Below are 26,904 nucleotides of genomic sequence, written 5' to 3'. Positions count from 1 at the left end.
CATTAGAAGCATCTATGTTTTATTCCCTTGGATGGCAGAGTCAGAAACAGCAGCCATTCCCTATGGAAGACAGAACCTGGTGTGTTCCAAATGTGTTGTCAGACATTTGTGAGTGTTGTAGTGGTCTCCTGGAGAAAACACAGCCGTCTTGTGCACCAGCCCGTGGTCTCTATAAATTAGTTTCAATCTAAATATTCTTTCACTGCCATAGGACATGGAGGACTCTTTTCCATATAAAATTCAGGAGCTTCCATCCTTGTGGTACAGTAAAAACCATGTTGCAAAATGAGCTTGGTGCTATAGACACAATAAGCTTGAACCAACCCCCCACACAACGATTTCATAAAAATCTGAGGCTGCAGAATGAGTCTCATCTTGAGTCAAACACTTTATCTTACTAAGTCACTGGGAGTGATTTCACAGTTGCATTCTTTCCCCAAAAGTTTCAAAAGTAGAAACTAGGTTTGGGTGTTGATAAACATATAACCCAGGGAAGGCAAATGTGTTGACATATGTTACCACATTTCCTTCACTTGCCTGCATGTAGCTATTGCTTATCCTTCTAGGCACTGTTTCCTACTGAGTCTGAACATAGTCCAAGACTCTCAGTACAGTGCCCCATGCATTCAGTACTATTCAATGATTTCTATTTGCCATTCCCATACAGGCTATTCCAAGTTGAGGGGTGTGTGTGTGTGTGTGTGAGAGAGAGAGAGAGAGAGAGAGAGAGAGCTACTTCAAAGAACATTTGAAGTATATTTATCTTTATGTAAGTTTTGTCTTTCAGAATTATAGGATTTTCAAGTGGAAACAAACCAATAGTCACTCAATATAGGGGAACATTTCTCATCTAATTTGTTTTAAATGCCTTCAAAGTGTTTTAAATGAATTCTTTGATTCTTGGCATTGACTCTTTGATCTTTGCAAACATAAAAACTGAAGGCAGAACTTTTACCAATAGAAGCCATTTTCTGGAAATAATCTGGCATGTGCTCTTCTACGTTAATAACATACCTACTTATGTCAGCCCATTTGGTCCTCCCTCAAACCCTGTACAGAAGATACTATTAAAATCTCCAGGTTACGGTTGAGGAAACTGAGGCACAGAGCTCTTATGTAACTTTAATGTTGAAGCTGGAAAGGATTTCACCTTGGTTAAAATTTGTTACTTGTGGTGCTTTTTTTTTTTTTATTTAAACCAAGATACTGATTTTTTTTTTAAGGTTTTATTCACCTATTTGACAGACAGAGATCACAAGTAGGCAGAGAAGCAGGCAGAGAAAGGAGGAAGAGGAGGAAGCAGGCTCCCTGCAGAGCAGAGAGCCCAATGTGGGGCTCGATCCCAGGACCCTGGGATCATGACCTGAGCCTAAGGCAGAGGCTTTAACCCACTGAGCCACCCAGGCGCCCCTGTGGTACTCTTTTTGCCTGTCCCTATACTCCTTTTCCCATAAGGTTTTGTCTAAGTTAAGAAACTAGGGATAAATAAATGCTCCTCACCACATTCCTTCTTTTGAAATAATGAACAAAACTTTCCTAAAGAACAATAGCTTTGTCTTTGAAGACAAAACCTGACAGTTCTTTTGTCTCAACTCTTCTTGCTAAGAATTCTTTATAAATGAGAACCTTATTTTTCTTTTTTAATCTCCAAAGCATGTTAAAGCAATTCATAACTGGAGCAACTATGCAAGCCCTGGAATTCCACATCTGACTGTGTGTTATGCCCATAAATCTCCAAATTAGTTAAGCTTTGTCAGTACACATGTGCTCAAATATAAAATAACATGGATAAACATTGGTAATTTCAAACCAAAGCACAAACCTGAAAATATCTTCAACCAAATAGGCAATTATTTGTATCTCTCCAGAGGTGGAATCTAAAAAAGTGAAGATGGTTGCTAAGACTGAAAAGTGAACACATTTCTTTTCAGCAGAGCGAAACAGATTTATCAAAATGGAATTTCAATTAAATTGGAAATGAAAATGGGCAATTTCAATTTCCTCTAACAAGTACAATTCAAATACACTTAACTGGCTATTTCCTCCTCACATTCTCAATTAGAGTATTGATCAGCATCTGATGAAATATGGAAGATAATTAGAATCCTGTTCCTAAATTCCTTATCTATTTAGGCATAAGGAAGTTAACAGGCTTGCATAGATACTCCAGTTTTTTTCTTAATTTTTTATTTATTTGAGTGTGTGTGTGTGTGAGAGAGAGAGAGAACATGAGAGAGATCAGTGGGAGAAGCAGACTCCCTGCTGAACAGGGAGCCCAATGTGGGACTGGATCCCAAGACTCCAGGATCATGACCTGAGGCAAAGGCAGTCACTTAACGAACCGCGCCATCCAGGCACCTGATACCCCATTTTTTAAAAAAATATTTTATTCGTTTATTTGACAGAGATCACAAGTAGGCAGAGAGGCAGGCAGAGAGAGAGGGGGGAAACAGGCTCTCCACTGAGCAGAGCGCCCGATGCGGGCTCAATCCCAGGACCCTGAGATCATGACCTGAGCTGAAGGCAGAGGCTTTAACCCACTGAGCCACCCAGGCGCCCCATACTCCAGTTTTTTAATGATGACTTTCATTAGTGCTTCCCAGGGAAATAAAATAAACATATGCTGTGTAATTCTGTATGTAATTGCCTTACCCTAACAATTTTCAAATGTCCGGTACCCATCCATAACTGCTTAATGTTACATCAGTAGAGTTTACTGTGTTCTTGGCATGTTCTCAATAATGAAACTGAGAAATTCCCATCTGGTATTTCTGATGCTTCAAGGAATTCTAAACAATAGATCTGAGAAAGTCTCACAAGTACCCCCCTAATTATACAACAGGATTAAGCTCCATGGAAAGACAGCAGTAGAATAGCTTTTCATCTTAAAGTTTTCTTAAACTAAGTTTTTTTTTCCCCATGGAAAGATTTCAAAAACTATGATGATTCACGATAACCAAGAAGTTTTTTGGTGGTTTTTGTTGGAGGGGGTAATTTTTAATAGCTTTATTGATATAAAATAGATATGTTAAATTGCACACATTTATAGTGAACAATTTGATTAGTTCTGACATATGCATACACCTGTAAAGCTATCACCGTAATAAAAAAAATGAACATGTCCGTGATCATTTTTAAAGATACTAGTAATGTAAAATTTTGGTGATCATCATATCTCCAGGGACATCCGGCACTAGTAAGCCATATTTATTGTGTACTGAGTGAATGCATTTTCTCTAATTTATTATCACTGGACATCTTTTGGACATTAGTGTTCTAGAAGAACAAAGGGATGGACAGAATTAGGCTTTTAAGTATCAGCATTTTAGAGGAGCATCTGAACACTGCTGAAGTTGGCCTTTGAATATAAAAATGAAAAGGTACGGGTGCCTGGATGGCTCAGGGGGTTAAGCATCTGCCTTCAACTGAGGTCATGATCCCAGGGACCTGGGACAGAGTCCTGCAGCTGGCTCCGTGCTCAGCAGGGAGTCTGCTTCTCCCTCTGCCTCTCCCTCACCTCTCATGCCTGTGATATTTCTCTCTTTCTCTCTTGCAAAAATAAAATCTTTAAAAAAAAAAAAATCAACGGGTATGAAACCCTTGATAGGCCTATGGTGGCTTAGCTGTCTCACCACATCCCAAGTACTTCTATTCCATGCCCCACCTTTTCTAGAGAAAGATCAATGGATAAGCCTATTTTTCTACCCTGTGTTGGCTTGAAATTTATTTTTTCCCAAACCACCTCATTTGGTAGACAATTTAGGAAGAAATAACGCACAAGTTTTGTTTAAAAAGATGGGTCCAAATATGGGAATAATACATCATAAGTCAACTTCTCTGAGTTTGGTTTATCTTTCAAGTATCCTCCACTTTGTCAGAGACAGCTATAAAGAAGAAAAAAAAAAAAGGCAGCAGCAGCAGCAGGAAGATTCCCCAGATGTCAACATTCTCAAACAAAATAGACTGCCCAGGCAGCTTATCATTTGTATGGCTTTTGGCTCAGTGTTTCTGAAAGGAAGCATAGCCGCTTTTTGTCCTGCCTAGTAGTCCTATCCTACTTGCTTTCAGTGCTGGTACGGATGAGGTCTGGTAAGCTTTTTTCTTCGGAGGTTCTCCTGGTAGTTCTTTCCCGTACTCCACTGTTTTCAGCCCTGTTCTGGAAACAACAGTTTTTAAGGACGCAGGATTTAACCTCGGGGTTGCAGCTCCCCGTCTCCTGCCAACATTCATCCTCAGCCTTCCCCGCGCAAATCCACGTCCCCTCCACGGCTGATGCTGGTCACCCTCAGAACCGTGACCTGGAGGTCTCTAAGCTCCCTTCCTTTGCCCTGAGTCCGGGCTCAACTTTAGGAGTTGGGAGGGCATCTTGCTTCATCCGTCTCGCTTCAGCTGGGGACTGCTTGCACCTGCTCATCTTCTTAGAGTCTCACCCCAAAGAGAGGAAGATTCAGGTGGATTTGGCCCATCCCCTAATCGGGGCCTGCCACTAGCAGGCCGGGGGCTGGTGTGGGCCGAGGGAGACTAGGACGAAGCAGGCCATTTCCACCTGCGTAATAACAGGCTTGGGAGTAGCGAAGCGGCGGCGGCGGCTGGAGTAGGAGGAGGAGGAGCGCAAGCAGCGGGCCGCGGCGGGGCCGGGAGGAAGAGGAGGGGGAGGAGGAGGAGCTGAAGCGGGGAGAGCGGCAGCCAGCAGCTCGGCCGGAGTTGCAGCAGCGGCGGCGGCGCTGACACCGCAGCTTCCCCGAGCCCCGAGTCCAGGCGGGGACAGCAGCAGGGAGAGCCCGGTCGCCCAGGCACCGCACCTCGGCCCCGCCAAACAGCCCTCGCTGCGCCGGGCGGGACCGCCAGCCATGGCCACGCCGCCGGATCCCCAAGACGAGCTGCTGCCGCTGGCAGGCTCCGGGTCCCAGTGGTTCGGGGACCGGGGGGAGGGGGAGAACGAAGCGGTGACGCCGACGGGGGCCAAGCCGGCGCCGCAGGCTGGGGAGCCCGGCCGGGGGTTGGGCGCCGGGGCCGGGGCCGGGGAAGCGGCGCCGCGGGAACCGGACTCGGGCCCCGCCCGGCCGCCGCCCGTTGCTATGGAAACTGCATCCACAGGTAAGGCGGGCGTCGGGCGCCGCTGCCCCGCAAATGGCGTCGGGGACCGGGTCCCCCAGCCGGTCCCCTTCTCCGCATCTCGGCTCTGCATCTCGCTGGCGCTCTCTACGTTGAGCACCAGCCTCAGCCCGCTCCGCCACGGGCGACTGTAAATACTGGCGCACTGGTAAAACAACAGGAATTTTTTTTTCCCCTAAAGGCTCGGAGGAAAACGAAATACTATCGATTCATTTTATTTCATTTTCATTGTTATCTCGGCTTTAAAAATTGTCCTCGGAGGCAAACCGCAGCATCCTAGCTGCTGGCGCGCCCGCGTACAAGTTTCTTCCTTCCGCCAAGGGGTTGGGGGCTGTAGGGCCCGCTTGGCCAGTTGCGATGATTTTTGGGGCGTGTTTGCGCTCGGCGTGCGCGCCGGCTACGAGGCACGCTGACAACAAAGCGACCGGCAGGCGGGCTGTCGCTGGATCCGGCTCGGTCCGGGGCAGAGATGTGGCTGGAAGTGTTCCTTACCCCTTCCCTCCACAGTTCGCCACACCCTACTCCCTTCCCGTCCCCCCTCCCATTCTCCACCTCCCCCTCCCGGCCGCGGAAAACAGAAATCCCAAGGTGTGCGTGTCACATTCAGGAGGGGCAGCGTTGCAAGAGGGTTGGGAGTTGTGACTGTCCTCGCCCAGAACTGCCCAGATGTCCCCATCTTGCTGGGAGCATTGAAACTTGGAACCCATAAAAGCGGCCGGCCTGGCTGCGGTGTGAGAGGGTTTGGGTGGTGGTGGTGAGTGAACGAGGCACAGTTTCTCTGCAGTCTGGACCCGCCTGGGCATTTGGAAATTGCCTTGGGTTCGGTCACCCTTAGCCTTCAAGCCGGAGCGCGCGGGTGCCCAGCTGGGACCAGGGCGTCGGAACCTCCCGACCAAAGAATTCGGGAGGCCAGCTTTGGGGAGGGGCTGCCGGCCTGGGTAGTTCTGTGTTTCCAGGAAGGGGTTAGAGGGGGCCGTGCTGTGTTGTTTTCTGAAAAAGCTTTGCTGTAGTGGCATGGGAGTTGTGTAGATTGGGACAAGCAGCCCTCGAGGATCTGGGGTGGTGGGTGCTTCCGGAAGACGGAAAGGGGGTGGGACTGCTTGCTTATTCTTGGCAGCTGATTTAGGGAAACCCCTTTCTTAAGCCACCGCCTCTCTTAAGGGTCATGTGGTGTGCGTTAGGTAGTCTTTAACTCTGGACTAGTACAAAAGATTTGTGCTGAGGAAAGGAGGTTTGGGGAATGCAGTCATTAAAACATAACATTCTGATGGGAAGAGAAAAAAATCGGACCATGATTAGAAAAAAAAACAGAAAGAGAAGAAGGAAAAGAAAAGAAACTCCAAGGCAGAAAACCCCATTTGTCGTATATTATTTTATGAGAGTGTGGGGGTAGGAAGGATTTGAGACTAAGAAAGGCTGCCTAGCCTCTCTTTCAACTTATTCATCTAAATGAAAACAAAACTCTTTATAATTGCAAAGGAAGATGGAAAAAGATAAAAGAAAAAGGGAGGTAGCTTTTTTGTTGGCTTAACATTACTGTTCTTTGTAGGGTATAGTTTAGAACCTTTATCCACCATCATCAAAGTAAATTATTTTTTTCATAAATATTTCTCACCTCCCACTAGTGTCACCAAGGTTAGGGGAAGCTGGGAAAGAAAGCTCGTGCCCTGTGTTCAGTAACACACTATACACTAAAATGAGTTGCTATATATAAAATGTTTGGAACAACTCCTGTCACAAAGTAGCCATTTGCAATTTTAACATTATTATTATTATAGAAAATTATAGAAACATTTTACTTTGCAGAATATATTGGGGGTTTCCTGTTCTAGATAACAAATACACGAATAACATGGAACATGATGATACTGAGTTTGGATGGGAGGGGGATGAAGGGACGGGAAAGGAGCATATATTTTGCATATTTATATAGAATATTTTTAGTTTACTATTGCTGCTTGCAGGAATGTCTCATATAGTTGTTGATTGTTAAATGTTTTAAATCCATATGTTTCATATTTCTTATACAGGAGAGACTGCTGTAAGAAAACTAGATGCTGGAAATAATATCTAAATAAACAGCTAGGTCTTGAAAAATCCAAACAAATTCTGGGCCAGCTTCCTTGTCTGTTACCATGATAATTTTATTGCTATAAGCAAAGTCAGTAGCTACCTATTTATCAGAGACAGAGTCCAGAGAGAGCCTATTAAGTACACTGATCTACTTTTTGAAAAAGAAGTAACTTAGGCTTTGGGCATGATGCACTGTAAACAGATTTTGTTTCTTTTTCAGATGGGATTATAAAGTGTAAGACAGATATTGATATTTTAAAAGCTTTCTTTTTTCTGAAAAACAGCACTAATCATGCCATCTGGACAGAAATTCTGTTATTTATTTTTATATATTGATGGTAATTAAAGTTCCTAAAGAAACATTTCTGAAAATATTTCTTCGTAATGTCCTGCAGTGAATATATGTTTAAATATTGTTAAAACTGCACTGTATTTTCAGGTATTCTCATTTCTCCTGTCCCTTTTGTGGGTTGGAAATGTTCTTAATCAAAAGTAATGCCTTTTTTTTCTTCTTTTTTTTAGTAATGCTTTCTTTTAAAGCTACAATTTTTCATGTTGAAAACTGTTAATGGCTGAACACCTGGGTGGCTCAGTTGGTTAAGCACCTGCCTTCGGGTTGGGTCATGATACCAGGGTTTTGGGATCGAGCATGAGCATCGGGCTCCCTGCTTAGTTGGGAGCCTGCTTCTCCCTCTCCCTCTGCTGCTCTGCTTGCTTGTGCTCTCTTGCTCTCTCTGTCAAATAAATAAATGGAATAAAAAAAAAAGAAAATTGATAATGGGCATGTGAAATGATGTCTGTTGCCAAGGGAACGTTTAAAACACCATGTGTAGGCTATAACATGTTAAAGTTGTTAAATCATGAATCAGCACTGTCATCTAATAACTTTGTACAAAGGATGGTAAGAGCAACTGTTTTGATTTCTCATGATCAGTTATTTTATTCCTGGAAACTATTCAAAGGTAGCATACAATAACACAAGGATAGAAGAATGGCCCTTTGTTTAAAGGAATAATTTAAAATAGAACATTTGAACAAAATGCAGTGGTGAGAAGGTAACTCATGATTGCTTTGGAAATTAACTCATTGATTGCTGCATGCATACAGGCAAAAGGAACAGAATGGAGAATGGTCCAGAGAAATCAGTATGTTTTGCTTCTGTAATATTGACTTACAGATAATTTGACTTAAATGTCTAGATGATTGGAGAGAGATATTTTTACTTTATTTGGACCACAATGCTCATAAATTTATGTTTTTCAAAGGCTGAATGTGATACTCTATTGGAAAAACTGTATCTCTCATAATTTAAGTAACTTCAGAATATTTATATACCCCATGTTTGTTGTTTAGTATAATAAATTTGTACTGTATACATCACTGAGATCATCTAAAATGCACATGGAGGCTGGATTGAATCTCTTGTGGGTGTGTTTGATAGATGTGTCTACATTTTTTAATTTGGAGTCATTCCCAGTAATCCCCTTCAGAAGGGGTAAATTTCAATTTTCTGTTTTCTTTCATCTTTTTAGAAAGCTGCAGTTATGTTGAAATGAGAAGGAATACTACACTTAACTTTTACAATATTTTATAGAACATTTAAGAAGAATAAAAGAGTTTCTAATGTAATTTATTTCTCTGGAGATAGCCTCTGGTTACAATCAGTAACAAATTTCAGCAGAAAGTATGGGATATATCCTTTCATTTAGGGAATTCGAATCCGGGTGAATTAAAATTTAGAAACACTCACATGCCCTAAAAATACATTAATAATAAATTTTATCAAGGCTTCCAGCATCATTTCCTCTTCATGAACTCACCCTTCCTGGAAACCCATCCTGGTTGTTGCCCCTCAAATCTACCATAGTCCTTCTTGCCTCCTGTTTCTTTTCTAGGGCGTTCATCTACTTCTGTTCCTTCAGGTTTGGAGACAAGTTGTGGCTTTTCTTGCTCATTATACTGTATCCTGAATAGCATGGGTTTCAGAGAGTTTTTGTTACCTGTAAAGTGAGAAACCATTGCAGTTCAATTCAGTTTAGTAAACATTCATTGGATACCTCCTTTTTGGAAGTTTCTGTGCTACACCCAGATCATGGTTGCCTGGAATAGTGCATCTGTCTGTTTTACATTAGTATTTAGTTTAATGAAACAGTTCCTTTGGTGTCATTTTTCATTTTCTTTATTCCCAAGTCATCGCTGGAAACGTGACTAGAAGGGCATTATAATAATCTAACCCCATGGGCACAAGGGCATGAGTTAGTTTTCAGAGGTCAATATGGGATAAATAAACATGAGCACAACTTGCTCAGACCACACAGCTGTGGGAAAACAAAATGTATCTATGTATCTTTCCATCTATGGGACTGGGATCAAGAGAAGGGAACATTTTATTTTTTTTTTTACTCTGAGGGATTTTAAAGCATATTTATAAAGTGATGGCAAGATGGATAGTGTAGGAGGGAGAGTGTGTTTCCTGTAACTGAGTAGGTGAGGGGAATGGATCCAGGGTACGGCAGAGGGCTGATGTTAGATGGACTTAAGGACAGCTTGTGGATATAACTGAGCAAAGACAGACAAGCGGGGCACAGGGGTGGGACCCAGAACAGCGAGAGATCCCTTCCAGCTGCTTCTATTTGTCATGAACTAGGAAGCAAGGTCAAGAGAAGAGTGAGGACAGGAGTGGAGTTGGAAGTTTGAGAGGAGGGGAGAAAGTATAAAATTGTCACTAGAATGGGAGAGTGAAAGGATTAACGGAAATGGAATTCTGAGCTGTCATAGGGCTCACTTGGAGTTTGTGGTCATGAGCTTGATGTGAGACCAGTTACCATATATGTTATCTATTTTTTTCAGCCATATTCAGCTGCCTGAGTATTGGTTTGGAGTAAGTGGATGGTTGAACTTTTTTTTTTTTTTTTTTTTTCCAGCGAGATGGACAGGAAGAGAGTGCCATGGAGGTGAACAGTGTGTAAGGCAGTGAGGATACTGATGGGTTATAGAATCTGGGGAGGAGGGAAGGAGGACAAGAGGGGGCTGATGCTCAGTGAGAAGATGATATAAATGGTTTGCATGTGCTGGTAGGGTGGGAGAACAGATGGGACAGGGATTCCTGAATAAGGGAATTGCAAGGATAAGAGGTGGTGCTTTCAGAGTGGGCGTTTGAGACAGAGATTAAAGAGGAAGTGCAGTTATTGAGTAGGAGACCGAGGTGGAGTGGAAGGCGAGGTCATTTGAGGAATAGAGTCCAAATGAATGGCAGGGGCAGGAGTTAAATAATCACCTATATGACTGCTGAAATCACAAAGAACCGTGGCAGAGATTGGAGAGAAACAGTGAACTTGATGCTGGTATCTTTAGGAAAGTGGCCTGGGCTTCAAAGCTAGTGGTTTCTGGAGGGGGAGGGAAGAACAGTATCCTGTAAAGTGATAAATGTGAAGTCCTGACTGTAGGTTCCACAGACTCTGTTTAATATGTACAGAACGTAGGAAATGCAACTTAAAATAGTTCATTGTGGGGGATGGGAACTCTGAAGGTTAATTACAACCTAGATATTACAACACATACCTAGAGGTATGGTGAAATTACTAAAAATCTCTTATGTAATTTTAGATAGTATTAATAGACAGTCTTGGGTACACATTATATAAGGTAATAATTCCTCTAGATTTTGTTCTAGCCAGATTTGGAGTCTTGTACTAAACGATGGGTACCATGCTGTGAGAGACACTAATGAACTGCAGAATGCTGAGAGAATGGTGAACAGACTGGTGTGGCTTCTGGAAAAAAATGCCATTTGAGAAATGGCTGAAGAAATTAATAATTTTTTTTTTTGCCACAAGAAAGGAGGAATTAAGGGAGATTTGACTGTTAAATTCAAATACCAGAAGCACTCCTCTGAAGCCCAGACACGACCCAGACGTTTTCACAGGGCACAGTTGGGAGAGTGGTCAAATTAGAGACTCAGATTCCTACTTAGTGAAGGAGAAAGTTCTACTAAGTAGAACTACCTGGAAAAGAGATAGGTTGCCTGTCAGTTAATGGTATTCAAACAAAAGTGAGGTGGTTGTTTATTGGAGGAAACTTTGAAAGGAAGGTATTAGTTATACCAAGACCTTTATACCTTCCTAAAATGTGCCTAACTTAACATTGTGGTTGTTAACATGGGCGTATTTCTCAAAAGCGAACAGCTTCCTAATGAAACCAGAAACAGAGTCCATCACAAAACTCATAGTTAACTTCAAATTGACTATCGAAAATGCACTCTCCACAAAACTGTGGCCTCCTTGAAATTCTGTAGTTCTCCGTTGTCGAGAGATTTTCCTTAACGTAACATACTTGCTTAAGAACTACACAAATTAAAGAAAAAAAAAAAGAAGAACTACACAATATTATCCAATTTGGGGTTATTAACCTAAATGAGAAGCATGATATTTGCAAGTATCTCCTTTATTTTTTTCTTGAACGATCTTTTCCACTTTTTGTTAACATATCTAATTCCATAGATATTCAGCATATTCTAAAATGTTTGGAGAATTCATTAAATAATTCTGTAGTGCTAAAAGAATCATCTGAATCTCTACTTAGTCCTCTGCCTCCCTACCTGTACATTTATGTGAGATTATTCATTGTAAAACTATGTTTGCTGGGTTTTCTAATGAATTATCTTACTAGCTGGAATCGTTCTGTGTTTTAACTTCCATCTCGAATCCGCAAATGGATTTTCTGATTCATCTACTGCATGAGATTATTATAAAACCAGTTATAGATGAAATTCTTGCTTCTTGAATGTAGGGAATTTGTTGAATACATCCTATCTTTCAAAATACCCAGACCTAGAATTTTGTTTCAGGCATAGGAAATCTTCATGTGTTTTCAAAGAAAAACTCCTGGATAACAAAAAATTGCATGTGTTCAACTTATTGCTGATCTAGTTGATGAGCATAAGAATAAAAACCAATGTCATGTCTATCTTTGGCAAGAATTTTGCAACCAATCCTGAAAAATCAGGACTTAGGAAAATGTGGTCTGTAGACTGTCTGCTTCAAGATCACATGAGGTAATCCACAGACTTCAGACTAGGGAAACAAGCCTGCCAGATGCATATTAAAACTTCAAGAAGCACCAGTGTATTGAATCTCCTCCTTATGCTTGGCATTTTGCTAAGAGCTGTGGGGGAATAGAGAACATGAGCTATGTCCCCCTTTCCCCATTCTTCTGAGCTTACTGTCTAGATGGGAGATAAGTAAGACTAACTCCCACAAAACGAAGGTAAACAAGTCAGAGTACAGCCTGCTGGTTGGACGGATGGTATAAGCTCTAAGTGCTTTGCACCGTTCATGATTTTATGGGTCCCAGAGTACCTGGTCTTTTCAAAGGGTGGAATATGACATACATATAGGATAGACAAGGATATAAGCATATAATGGAATAGGAATAAGCAGAAGTGAGCTGAAAGACAGTTTGGGTGAGGGGAGAAACATGGGTGATATGACCTGGGGATGACCAGTGACTAGGCTGGTTTAACCTGTCCATCTGGGTGAGGGGAGACAGATTCTGGGGGGCTTGAAAGCTACTGAAGGGACTGTAGACTCCTTGTATATGGATTCTGGGACTTCAAAGGTTTATGGATGGGGGAAGTAATATTATAAAGCTGTGTCAGGGAGGATATTCAGTGGCATAGAAGATGAACTTTGTGGGGAAGGCTGACCCACTATAAGTGTCAGGACCTCGAATAAATAGCCATGGGAAGAAAGAGGAAGAAAGATGAGTGGCTTCCCAGGAACATTCCGTAAGACTTGTAACTGACAGGATGTGGGGTGTGAGGAAAGGAATAAGTCAACTCTATAATAAAGTTCCATGTCCTGTGGCTGGGAGAACGTCGATGTTCTGGGGAGCTAGGGAGGGGGAACTCGTTAGGATCATGGAGTCATTTTCAGTCTTGATATGATGTGGGGCTTGATACGATGATAGGCCCCTTGAGTGGAAATCTCCACTTAGCACTGATGATAAAGGAATGGAATTTAGAGATGAAAACAGGATTGCTGATATAGGTTCAGAAAGTTACAAGAGAAGTCATGGTAAAACCAGATTTTTGGAAGAATATGTTGTATGGGATGAAAAAGCACCAAGAAACGAGCCCCTTGCCTCTTACTAGTGGTAATGCTGAGTGGCATTAGGCAAGTTTTTGAAGCTCCCTGAGCTTCAGATTCCATAGTAGTATATATGGTACTGGGTCTTGCAGAGGGTCTGGCAATCAAATGGTAATTACTCTTTTAAAAAAAAAAGAAGTTTTTATTTATTTATTTGAGAGAGAGAGAGTGCGCATAAGCAGGGGGGTGGCTCAAATGGTAATTACTCTTATTAGAGTATTATGGAAGCCAAAATGGCATGGTGTAGAATGAGCTCTGACTGAGAAAACAGATTTTTAAAGAAGATTTATTTATTTATTTCAGAGAGACAAAGCACATGAGCGGGGGGAGGGGCAATGGGAGTGGGAGACAGACTCACTGCTGAGCAGGGAGCCCCATCACTGACTCCTTCACTCCCAGAACCCTGAGATCATGACCTCAGCCGAAATCCAGAGTTGGAAGCTTCTCCAACTGAGCCACCCAGGTGCCTCTGAGAGCTTTATCTCCTCTTGGTTTTGGCACCTAATATCATGGCAATGTGGGCAAATCTGCTTTACGTCTCAGTTTCTTCATGTATAAAATGAGCGTGATACTGTTGTCCTGGCTATGTTACAGAGGTGTCGGTGAAGATAAAATGAAGTAACAATGGGAGGTAAAAGCAAATTGCAAATAACTAATAATCTGGAAGTTGCTATTAATAGGAATTAATAATTCCTATTATTAATAGGAAACCTGGTCAGCACACTGTCAGATGCAGAAGAGAGGTCTAGGAGAACAAAGACTGAGAAAAAGTCATGCTACCTTAGTCTTGGGCTTTTTAATAGAAAATGCTTGTTGTGCTGACCTGGACCTCAGCCAGATCTCAGCAGGGAGTGGCAGGGGAGCATGAAGGATGGGGGCGGGGAGAAGTCCGTTCTGGTGAAGCAGAGAGGAAGACATTTTGACTTCGGGGAGTGCAGCTGGAGCTGTGACCTGCCTCATTCCTCAGGTCTTAAGGAGGAGCAGGGTTGAGGCGTGCCAGTGGGGGCCGGCTGGAGTGGATGCAAACAGCAGACGGAAGGGCAATAAATGCAGGAAGCTGTCCTAGGTATGCGTGGGAGTTGGTCTGGAGGAGGCTGCTTCTCTCACCAAAGAGGGTATGACAGTGAAAGCCAGCTCCTGCCACTCCCTAGCCCCCTCACCCCCCACCTCTTGCACCCAGGGCAAGACTAAATCAGCTGATCCTGTGGGCTCCTGGGTATATGCCTGCTAGTCTTACAGCTCTGTAGGTTAAAGTCTTTTATAAATAGACTAATGCCTCTGGAAAGATGGAGCAAATACACTTTTCTGTATCCTCCTGCTAAGTATAGCCAAATGCCTGAACATTGTATATAAAATAAACATAAAAAGACTCTGAAAGGTGGAGAGAAGAAGGCAGACTTACTAGGGACCTTGAGACCTGAGAAGGGATACAAGGTGAGTTCTCTGGGTTTTCCTTTTCCCTCTGGTTCAGACTGGATATGGGAGAAGCCAGCCATGGGGAAAAGGCCAATGGGCACAGACAAAAAGCACACACAAGAAAGCCTGTTCTCTTCAGCCAAATGACTAGGAAAGGAGCAGCCTAGCAAGACTGAGAACTTTGTGACAATACATTCTCTGCTCCAGCTAAACACCATGAAATAAACTGCTTGCCCCCATCTCAAGCCCACCAGCAAAAGCCAAGCAGGGAGCCTAGACTTCACCCCTCTGAAGCTGTAAGAGGCACCCCAACAACCCCCACCCCCCCAGTGCCAGTGGACACCATGTGGGAAGCCTAGACTTCCACTCAGCATAGCAAGGCTTTGGACCTAAAAGGCCTCTCAGCTAGTGTGGTGTCAGAGGAAGCTGAGTGGAGAGGCAGGCGTTTTAACACCGCTCACTGGTAACCAGACAGAGAGGAGAACCTAAACTCCACCCTCCTCCCTGCCCCCAACTGGTGGTAATAAGGCAGCACCCTTCTTCCCTCTTAGCTGTGGCATTTACATAAGATCCGTAGTCTCATAACAAAACACCCCAAATGTCCAGATTTTAATTGAAAATCACTTGTCATACCAAACCCTAGGAAGACCTGAATGTAAATGACAAGGGCTAATCAACACCAAGCTGACACAGATGTTGGAATTATCTGACAAGAATTTTAAAGCAGTCATCACAAGAATGCTTCCATAAGCAATTGCGAACACACTTGAAACAAGTAATAAAATGGGAAGTCCCGGTAAGGAAATAGAACGTTTCAGTGAAAAATGTAGGAGATGTAGTGAAGAACCAAAGGGACATTTTAGAACTGACAAATATAATCACTGAAAGACTTGAAGAGAAAAAAAGAACGCAACAGTTCAGTGGGTGAGCTCAGTAGTAGAATGGAAAGGATAGAGGGGAGAATCGGTGAACTTGCAGAGAAACAACAGAAATGACCAATTTGAACAACACAGAGAAAAGAGACTGAAAATAAAAGTGAATGAATAGTAAAACCCTTCCAACTCTGTAGCTCAGGCATGTTTACTGGGCCTTGTGCCCTTTCTCCAATGTTCCCTAAGTGTTCATGAGAACGGACCATGGCGAAAACAGACTGAGAGGTGTGTACCTTGGCTTTGCTAAGGATATCAAGTCTAAGCTTTGTTGGTCTGGATGTGGGTTGTAGGAAGAAGAACCCAATAGCACTATTTTAAGTCTTTGAGCTATTTTCTGCATTTACAATACTCACTTGGTTTTTCACTCTCCCGTACTTAGGTAACTAAATAGATGAAAGTATTACCTAAAGTATTTATTTAACAAGCACTTACATAGCACGAATTCTGGGCTCCTTACATTTTATTGTTATTGTTATAACTACTCAATTAAGCAGGTGTAGTTGTCTATCCCATTTTACAGATGAGTAAGTGGAAATAGAGGTTAAGTGACTTGTCTCCGGTCACGCATTAGTAAATGGCAGCCCCGAGATTTGGCTCTAGAGTCTGTACTCTTAATTAGCCCACCCTTGCCTATTTTGGGCTTTTCTTATGCAACATCTTTTTTATGATCTGTGCAGTACAAATTGCATGCTCAGGAAAGCCTATCTGAATGAGAATGAGAGAGAGAGATGCTAGGTGACGGGGACGTAGCTAAAATGTGGATTGATAGAACTTGAGTCTATAGGAACCTCCGCTGAAAGAAACTGGTTACATTTCAAGTGGAAGTTTGACAAGGACAGTTGTCAAATGTTGCAGTGGGGTCCTCAAACTAACTATTAAAAAACAGAAGGGAAGGGTCATGGGGAAACTGCCACACATATAAAGAAAAAAGTGCAGTGGTCTTACTGAACTAGAAGTTAACTTTAAGTCAGTGGGGTGAACCAGCTGCCCCCACAGTGATGGTTAGTCTCTGTTTAGCAGGGGTATGTGGCTTGGGCCGGGGCAGGGGTGAGGGGCTGCTGGGTAGGTGCTGACCACCCGTGTGGCCAGGTGGGGTCCCAAGTGCAGTGAGAGTGCCAGAATGGAGATGGTGCCGATGGTAGCAGAACCTTGACTCTGGTTGAAAGAACTGAGGGTTTGCAGCCTGCACAAGGAGAAGATAGGATGGGTTATGACATCTATCTAAAAATACATGAAGAACTGTCAAGTGGCATAGGCACTGAATATGTTCTGTGTGACTCTGGAGGATGGAGCTATGGTCAATCAGAAGTTACGCTGTGAAATATGAAAGCAGCCCGAACCACCCCATATGGTGATGAGTTTCTTGTCCCAGGAGGTATGTAAGCATACCTGGACCGCTCATATATATGATAGAAGGGATATAATAGGATACATTGGGTTAGTAATTCTTTATCTTTTCAGGTTCATAGACCGTCCCCCCCTTAGAGAATATGATGAGATGCCCAGGAAAATGTACTTATAAACACCATTTTGCACACCAATTCTGGGATTTTTCAGAGGCCTTTTATGGATGGAGGAATTAAATAACTTTCTGACTCTTAGCAATGGCTCATTCCAGATAACCTCATATAGATCACTGTTTATACAAGGGCACTAGTTTTTTTGTGTTTTTGTTTGTTTGTTTGTTTGTTTATTTGACAGAGAGAAATCACAAGTAGGCAGAGAGGCAGGCAAAGAGAGGAGGAAGCAGGCTCCCCGCGGAGCAGAGAGCCCGAAGGGGGGCTCGATCCCAGGACCCTGAGATCATGACCCGAGCTGAAGGCAGAGGCTTTAACCCACTGAGCCACCCAGGCGCCCCCAAGGACACTAGTTTTACAACTCAGTAAAATCTTAGGGAATCATCCATTTATTCAACAAATATTTATTAAGCACTCTATAGATGTGTGTGTGTGTGTGTGTGTGTGTGTGTGTGTGTGAGCAAGGTATGTAGTAGGTACGAGTACGTGACACTTAAATGCGTCACTAGAATATAAAAACAAATGCAGTAGAATAACAATATAGCCAGACTACGAGGAAGAACAGTCTATATTAAGGAAAAAGTCTACATTCCATAAATGTTGTGTCGTTAGTTTCAAGAATATGCCGTGACTGAGTTTGAACTGAATCTGTCAAAGGGTTACCAAGCCATGCTCTTCCTAAACCAGCTGTGGCGAAGTGGAAGAGAGTGTGGACTTAGAGATGCCATCCCAGATTCTAGTCTCAGCTCTTCCGATGGCCAGTAGCTAGTCGTCGCCTCTGTGGGGACGGCTAAATGGTGGCTCTAGGTGAACCTTCAGTCTCCAGATAAATGAGGTATCACTTGTTCATACACTGCTTTTGTGTATGCCGTAACTTCTGTGGACACTTTAGTTTTCGGAACCAGTTACTTAAGGCAACATCCCTTTACCGTTAGTACCAGGAGATGCTTGGGGAAGGGGTAAGAGAAGACGTTCCTTCTCCCTCTAGTATCCCCACCAGCCATCAAATGCTACAGTAAGTAAATAAACAAGCCAACAAATAATCTCTGATGTGGACAAGTGATGTTTTCTCAGCTTGATGTAAAGTGTGTATATGATTTTTTAAAACTTCTGTACTGCTTTTATTTGTGTCTGAATACATCAGTCGTCAAGGTAGAAACAGGGTGATTGCTGCACAAAGGTAGTTTCAAAATAAGTCGCCTGGCTCTTTCTCCAACTAGCTTGTGGCCCCTAAGTACTACAATCTAGGAAATTTTGGAGTGGCCCCTACTATTAATTTGTTTATCAAACCTTTTATTATAGATAATACAAGGGTAAATTGTAACTCAGCATGTTTGCATCACTGGACTTGAATTTGAGTGAGTTTATTTTTTAAATCAATCCATGGTGTTAGAGAAGTCTTTCTATTTTATTTCAGCAGGAATGCGAAAAAGAACAAACACCGTTTGTTCTTGTAGTACCGTTTCCTAGAAATTGCATAACCTTTTAAAGGCCAAGCAGTTTATAATTTGGATGTTTGCATATCGTAAGTCTCAGAAGAATCAGTTTCGTTTCTGTAAATAATGTGGAACAATTTTTTAAAAATTTGTTTGAAGGGGAGGCAATATACTTTCTAGAGAAGTGAGCCCCAGAAATATCCTGTCTTGAACGTAGACGTGTATTAGGAGTAGGGGACAGTTTTTGGTGGGCTGTCAGGCCATTTGTGTTACTTTTTTTTTTTTTTTTTTTTTCATTTTAGGTATAGTACTCGTCTCTGTGCTCAATACTTATTTAACCATTATAATAACTTCCAGGAACATTGGTTCCTAAATGAAATCTCCACCAATTTGTTAATCAAAAAGATCTGCCATTCTGTCAGATAGGGGACTCAAGGTCAACCTCTAACTGTATCACTTAACAAATAATGATTGGGTTTCCCCTGTGATCATTAATGTGAAAATGTCTTTTGGGTATTGATTTGATACTGAAGTGCTCCATTATATGATGAATCTTGTGAAGTATAATTTTCAGTTCATAAAAGGGAAAATTGGCACATAGGTTGAAAACAAGAGCCTAGAACTTCTTTTCTTTTTTGAAGGGCCCTGTCTTGCAGGGAAAAAAAGCAATCAGCAGAGGACTGTGTATGAGTTTAATGGAACTTAATTCAGTTGATTTTCTTGGTCATATGGAAATATTTAATTCCACAGCCTTGTTTTAAAATTATAGAAACAGGGGCATCTGGGTGGCTCAGTCACTTAAGCATCCGACTCTTGATTTTAGGCTCAGGTCCTGAACTCAGGGTTGTGGGATCAAGCTGGGCTCCGTGCTCAGCAGGGAATCTGCTTGAGATTTTCTCTCTCCCTCTCCCTGTGCTCCTCCCCAACCCTGCAGGTATGTGAAGGCACGATTTCTCTCTCTCTCAAATAATAAATCTTTGAAGAATATACGAAAACAATGTTTGCAAGAGAAAAAACTTATCATCTCCTCTTTGCACACTTCCGTAGAGCCAAGCTTGTACAGTGATTTGAAAGGTCAATGAAATATTTGTAATGCTTGACACTTAGGACCTTGTGTTTGCCATTCTTATTGTTGTTTTAATTCCCTATTAATTTATTTCATTTGCAAATAATCACTAACCTTCCTTAAGTGCTTTAAAATGGATGAAGTGCTGATGTCATTTATCTAGTGATCCTCATTTTACAAATGTCAATTCTGAGAAAGACAAAAGCCGCATCTCTGACTGAGGTGACTGGGAGGAGGAGGGGAATGGTGGTGGAGGAAGAAAACTTGACCCTAAACAGACTAATGAGGGGAGGGAGGGAAGGTGGGGAAATAGATATGTGGATTTTTGGGGGAAAAAAAAGGAAAAGAGAGTTTTCTAAATTCTAGAATTGAAGTTCTTGGTCTTACTTTCCTCTGAACTTCTAATTTGCATCTTTTTAATTTTTTAGAGATTTTTTTCTAAATAGAGTGACATCAGCAGGCCCCTGGGGCTCAGGGGTAGAAACTAGAGGTGTTCTGTGTAGGGCTGCCCAGAGATTTCTGGCCCGCAGGCTGAATGAAACCAAGTAGTGGGCTGAATTGGGCCTGGGGGCTGAAATGTTCCTTCTTCCATCTGGGGAATTTCCAAAAGATTTACATTAGCCTTATCTAAATGGAGAAAAAATGAGCTCAGAGTTTTCTCTCAGAAACAAGGGATTATTTGTAAACTTTTCTCTGCGCAACCAGCCCTGAGGTTCATAAATGCTGTGGTTTGGATAGCAATATCAGAGAATTAACTGGTTTTCCTTTACCATGCTCATGTATAAAAATGTACTCTATACCTTGACTGAGAAGTGGGGGTAGTTAAGGGAAAGAGAGGAAACAGAACAAAGTGAAGAATTATAAAATTTATTTAGCACATAGGGCAACAGGCCACACATGATACACATTTAATATACCTTCTTAGCTTTAGTATCAGTGGCCTATTGAATAGGTAGCAGAAAACTACACTGTCATTTGATTTAAACCAAGAAGCAGTGACCACTAATTTTCATAAGTCCCTTTATCTGCTTCAGAAATTAGACGTAGAACAGGAGTCGTCCATTGAGATCGCGTTAGGCTGTTTAGGAGAGGGGACGGATGTTGAGTTTTGAGTCCTCACTGGTGATACATAGGCATTTTCAGGAATGTTTATTTAAACCCCATTCTCTTTCGGGGGGGCCTGCTGAAATAGCCAGCTAAGGATTTGGGGTCCCCCCCATCCTTTCATCAATGATCATTTATGTATTTGTACTTGTTCACACTGCATTGAGTACAGGAATGTTTTTTCTCCTCATCTAGATGGAAGCCCCCCCAAGGCAGGTGTCGTCTCCAATAATCTATAATCCCTAGCAAAGGATCAAACACAGCAGCGCCAATATTTCATCATTGATGATTTATTTCATTCCTTGCTTACATAAAAAGATCTCAATATCATACTGGGGCCATAGCACATTTTCATAAGCTTTCAGCAGTCACAGAATCAATGACGATTTGAATTTAGAAGTAAGAGATTGGATCTTTTATGTATAACTCATGTGACCATGATTACAATGTAAATTATTATTCCCGTTTATATGATTTATAAGAATAGATGGCAAAAAATTGTCATATGTCCTACCACTTTGAATTTCTTTAAAAACTCTCGGGTGCTAACTTAAAAAAAAAGAGTCCTTGGCAGTTATGATTAAAAATGATGATAAATGAATTCTGTTAACGTTTTTTTAAATTAATTGAGTGGACGCCCTTGATAAGGTGTTCAATTATCCTGGGAATTCACATAATAAAATGCAGTAGTTTGCATCGAGATTAGTTTGGCACAATTGTCATTAACAGCCTCTCCTTAGCACCTGAGGCCTCACCTGGCAGTTCCGCCTTCAAACAGGGGATGTGGCATTGGGGTGCAGACCATTAGGAATAGCAGTGGTGAATTAATCTTTCATTAGTTGGTAGGCAGCAAGACATTGCAGTCTTTTCCATTCAATTCTCGCCCTTTGAAATCTGGGCATTTACTTGGGATGAAAGAGGCTCCACAGAAATGGGCCTTGAAAACAGACTTGGACCTGGTGAAAAAATTATTTCAGGTAGCCTGGCAAAGATGGCCTGGCTAGAAGTCCTCATATGGGATTTGAGAATCAGTTCGGGTCCTGGGCCCACTTCCTGCCCGCCAGGTTGGCCAGTCTGTGCCAGCTTCCTCCATCTCTCCTCGGCCCTGCCTGTGTATGCTGCTGTCTCTTCATGTGGCAGGAACTGTCTGTGGGTTCAGCATTTAGACCTGTTCAGAAGCAAACAGAGCAGGAAGTAGGACTTTCTTCGTGTGGAAGGTTTGAGCAGAGACTGCATGATTTCTTCTCAGGGCTGTTTAAGAGGAGGCTTATTTTCGAGTGGGAAGTTGAACTAGATTACTTCAAATTTTCTTTATTTTCCTTTTGTCTCAGGAGTCCATGATTTTACCATAAAAACTGGGATTTTTTTTTTCTAAGAAGGCGTCTTTTTTTTTTTTTTAAAGATTTTATTTATTTATTTGACAGACAGAGATCACAAGTAGGCAGAGAGGCAGGCAGAGAGAGAGAGGAGGAAGCAGGCTCCCTGCTGAGCAGAGAGCCCGATGTGGGGCTCGATCCCAGGACCCTGGGATCATGACCTGAGCCGAAGGCAGAGGCTTTAACCCACTGAGCCACCCAGGCGCCCCTAAAACTGGGATTTTGTATGCACATGTGAATGACTTTAAATTGCCACATACATTTTTTTTTTTACCATGGTCATTTTTTTTTCTTAATTATTTATTTATTTTCAGCGTAACAGTACTCATTGTTTTTGCACCACACCCAGTGCTCCATGCAATACGTGCCCTCCCTATTACCCTCCACCTGGTTCCCCAACCTCCCACCCCCGCCCCTTCAAAACCCTCAGGTTGTTTTTCAGAGTCCATAGTCTCTCATGGTTCATCTCCCATTCCAATTTCCCACAACTCCCTTCTCCTCTCCATCTCCCCATGTCCTCCATGTTCTTTGTTATGCTCCACAAATAAGTGAAACCATATGATACATGACTCTCTCTGCTTGACTTATTTCGCTCAGCATAATCTCTTCCAGTCCCATCCATGTTGCTACAAAAGTTGGGTATTCGTCCTTTCTGATGGAGGCATAATACTCCATTGTGTATATGGACCACATCTTCCTTATCCATTCGTCTGTTGAAGGGCATCTTGGTTTGGCGACCGTGCCCCATACATTTTTAATATCTTGAGCTAATATCTTTAATATCTTGCAGGAGCCCGTATAAGTAAGCCAAAGCACAGGTCATTAAAATGAACAGGTCATTTTAATACTGAAAAACATTTTCTACTTGTTATTTTTATGGCATGGCCAGATTAAGTGTCTTTGATTAGTAAAGTGGAAATGCTGATTAATCATTATGTTCTCTAAAATGCTGTTGGTAGACAAAAATGTTTTATAAAGTTGTGCTCATGAGGGCCAATGATGAAAGACGGGCACTAAATATTCATTATTTTACACTTACATGTCAGGTATTATGCTAAGTGCTATTTATAAAAATGTAAGATTTTTAAAAAAAAACTCTTTTCTCAACTTTAATGAAGTAGTCTAATGAAGGAGACAAATAAGGCAACAATTATATTTTATATTTATATTTCGTAGAAGTATCTACGAAATGCCTTCTCAAGCACCTTAACAGGGGGGAAGGTTGGAAAAAGTTTTTACTGCCACTGCTTCTGAAACTGACTTTTAAAGGATGAGGAATTAGCAAGATAAGGCATGGGGAAGACCATTTAGAAAAAACAACCTTGCTTAGAACCATATTTCTCCCTTCTTGCTTTTTCAGAAAGGAATCCTTCTTTTTTTAAAGAGTCTCTCAGACTCTATGTTCTAGAATAGTGATGAAGGGGTACAGAGCTCTTTTTTTCCATTTGTCTTTAAGCCTCTGAATTACTCCTGGTTCACAAGCAAAATCAGCTGCCTTGAAGTGGCTGCTTCTATGAGAGAGTGCATAGTTTTCAGAATTGGACAGACTGTATGTCACAAACAGGTGTGCAGACACCCGGCTAAGGACCAGGGGCACTCAGAGGCAGACTAAACGAAGTCAGTTTTCTCCAGTAGTAAGTCTTTTAAAATACTGGTTTTTATTATAAAACAAATGGATGTATTAGGGAGGAAATTCACATGCAATTGACAAATGTGAGACTTTAAACTTCATCATGCATTTAGGTTTCGTTCAGGAGCCCTTAGGATACACACTTCCTCTTCTTTTTTCTGTGATGCTTACTTTGTTGGAAATATTTGAGGAACACCAGGCAGAAAGGTTTCTGTGTAGGTGCTCTGGGGTGAGGACTGAGAACCTCAAGAACAAGGTGGCAGATGGGTGTGTGTGTGTGTGTGTGTGTGTGTGTGTGGACATGTGTATGTACCAGCTCATAGGTATGGGTGCTGAGAGGAGAAGAATGCCATGGAAAAGGATGCTGGCCTTGATGAGTGATGTTTGCCACATGTGAAAGTGAGAAGGGAGAGAAACAAAGCTGGGCCAGAATTTATCCCTTGGATCACTTTATTTCTCCTTCCTCAAAAGCACCAGTGACCTTGTAGCCAGGAAGGGGTAGGAAAGATGTCACAGTTCTGGTCCTGATTCTTTCTTCAGGATCCATTCCTTGTGCTCCCACGTCACTGACCAGCTCTTATCCTAAGCTGGTTCTTGGCCCTTAATGGCCCACCCCCTACTGATGGCTTATGGATGGCAAGGTTGCTGTTATAGAGAGTTTTCAGGTTTTTGCAATTGTTCCAAGTTCAGATTTTTATATAAAGAGCCTTCATCAACTCTGTGTTTATCATTCCAGTGACGGCTGTTCCTAATCTACAATAATGCCCGCACGTATAACACTGGAGTTCAGGGGACTTTTTTTCTCCTCTAGCATGTGCTTTACAGAATTGTCCAGAATAGTCATGCCTGAACTAGCTTCTTTCTCTGGGTCTAGAAAAATGTCCTGTGCTGGAAAATGGTGGCGGAGGACTTTTTAGGGAGAGGGTTCAGTGAGTACAAATGAATCAACTTGTACAGTTGGCATGAGGGGATGCAAACAAGTGGTTCTAAGTGGTTCTGTGTGTGCGGAGACTCTCCTGGGAAAACAGTAAGGACGGGGGAAGGGTGGAGAGGGATTGGGGTAGTGAAACACTTGGAGATGTTGGATGCTACACTAAGAATTTTAAGTTTTATTTTCTGTTGATAATGGAGAATCATTTGAGGTTTTCTCATCGAGATTGGAGCTCTCTCAGACTGGCGGTAAGTAAGCACTCTGGCAAACGTGGAGGGTGGGAGAGGGGAGCTCGGCAGGTGGTGGAAGGTGAGTTACGGGGCTTCCACGGCAGTCCCGTGAGACGTGGTAAGACCAGAACTGTGGCAGTGAATAGCAAGAGGGGTTGGGATGGTGAGATTTTAGGAAGTACAGTGGGTAGAACTAGGAGATGAGGAAAGACTTAAAAATTATTTCTGTTCCTGGCTTGAACACGTGGGTACACAGTGATACTGTTAAGTGAAATGCGGATACAGAAAGAATCAATGTAAAACACTTTGAGAGATAATAGCACTCCATTGCAAATGCAGTGTATTAATATTAAAATCACATTTCACTGAACTCATCTTTAAGGTAATGGTCATCCACAGTATTGATTATACAGATGTAGAGAAACCATTAGGAATCACAAAGCCAGTGCTTTTATAAACACCATAACAAAAAATGCAAACAATAAGCCCTTTTAATTGATGCAGAGAATCTACAATGTCAAGTTCATGTATAAGGTGATTAGATTTTACTTTGGTTATAGGTCTTACTTTAGTAGCAATTTATGATATGGAGAAACAGTAACCAGTCCTGACAGAATATAGGTTGATTGTACAGCCGCATCCTTATAATATCATTATTTAGCATCCACAAATATTAACTGAAATTGCTTGGTCTTAGAGAACAAATAAAGCTTGACAAATTCTAGTAAGATGTATCAGAATTATCTTTGATTATATATTAACCCATTTGGTAATTTATTAATATTTTTTAAGGATTTTAATTATGTATTTGAGAGAGAGAGAGAGAGCATGAGCAGGGTGAGAGGGAAAGGGAGAAGCTGGCTCCCCGCTGAACAGGGAGCCAGATGCAAACTCTATCCCAGGACCCTGGGATCATGACCTGAGATGAAGGCAGACGCTTAGCTGACTGAGCCACCTAGGCGCCCCCTCCAATTTGGTAATTTATTAAAGCAACAGGAGGATTCATTACTTATATCTTTTCCCCATGATTATCTTTTTAAATATTGTTTTAAACTGTGGTAAAATGCACATAATGTAATTATCATCTTAACTATTTTAAAATGTACAGTTTACTGATACGAAGTGCATTCTCACATTATTGCACAACCATCACTGCCGTCCATCTGGAGAACTCACTCAATCCATGAAACAATGCCCCCCCATTCTCTCCACCCCGAGTCCCTGGCAACCAGCATTCTATTCTCTGTCTATAAATCTGAGTACACTAGGAGGATTCACTATTTTTTTAGCAAGAGAAAACAATAGAGTTTTCCTCTAATCTCTGGCTGGTTCTCTGTGTTGGCTTCCATGTAACTGACTCATTGTCGGAATAACTTTTCAAAGGTCTTAAAGCAGCACAGTGCAGTGGGCTGGGTAGAAAAGTCACACCTTGGTGATCCTTCCTTGGACAGGCCCTTCAGATGCTGCCCAGTTCAGATCTAGGAGCTAACCAGCAGTCCCCTGAGAGCATAGTCTCTGGAGTTGCTTTTGGTTCGAATCATGGGCTGTCATTTCCTAACTGTGCAACGTTGGGCAAGTTGATTGAACTTCGAGAGTCCCAGTTTCTTTCTGTAAATCAGTAGAACCTTCCTTAGAGTGTGGTGGAAGCTTCAATTTGTTATTCTCTACAAAAGCACTTAGAACAGAGGCTGGCTTACCATAAGCATTTCATCAAAGTTAAATACTGTTATTTCTCAGCTGAGCTGTTACTCCCAGTGTTGTCAGTCTGAGCTGACCAGGGAGCATGACTGAACCATGGTTCTAGAATATTTTAAGACATTGCTGCAGTGTATGTGAAATTAGCTAGAACTGGAATTGTGAACTATGGTCATGGTTAGTAAAGTTTATGGGGTTCTACTCTGGGCCTGCTGCGTTTCTACAGTTTTAATAATG

At 42.1% G+C, this 26,904-nt stretch overlaps 1 protein-coding gene across 1 annotated transcript in view; it reads left to right on the top strand.

Moving 5' to 3' along the window:
• Positions 1-4,671: 4,671 nt before the first annotated feature.
• RTN1 (reticulon 1) overlaps positions 4,672-26,904 on the top strand; it is a 218,938-nt gene continuing 196,705 nt past the window's right edge. Inside the window, exon 1 of the mRNA XM_046010288.1 lies at positions 4,672-5,097. Coding sequence (XP_045866244.1) covers positions 4,851-5,097 — 247 coding nt within the window. The 5' untranslated portion in view covers positions 4,672-4,850. The remainder of the gene's footprint in view (positions 5,098-26,904) is intronic.

Source organism: Meles meles, chromosome 6 (assembly GCF_922984935.1).
Source record: "Meles meles chromosome 6, mMelMel3.1 paternal haplotype, whole genome shotgun sequence".
NCBI classification, from domain to species: Eukaryota; Metazoa; Chordata; class Mammalia; order Carnivora; family Mustelidae; genus Meles; species Meles meles.
This window is presented reverse-complemented; position numbering and strand designations above follow the sequence as displayed.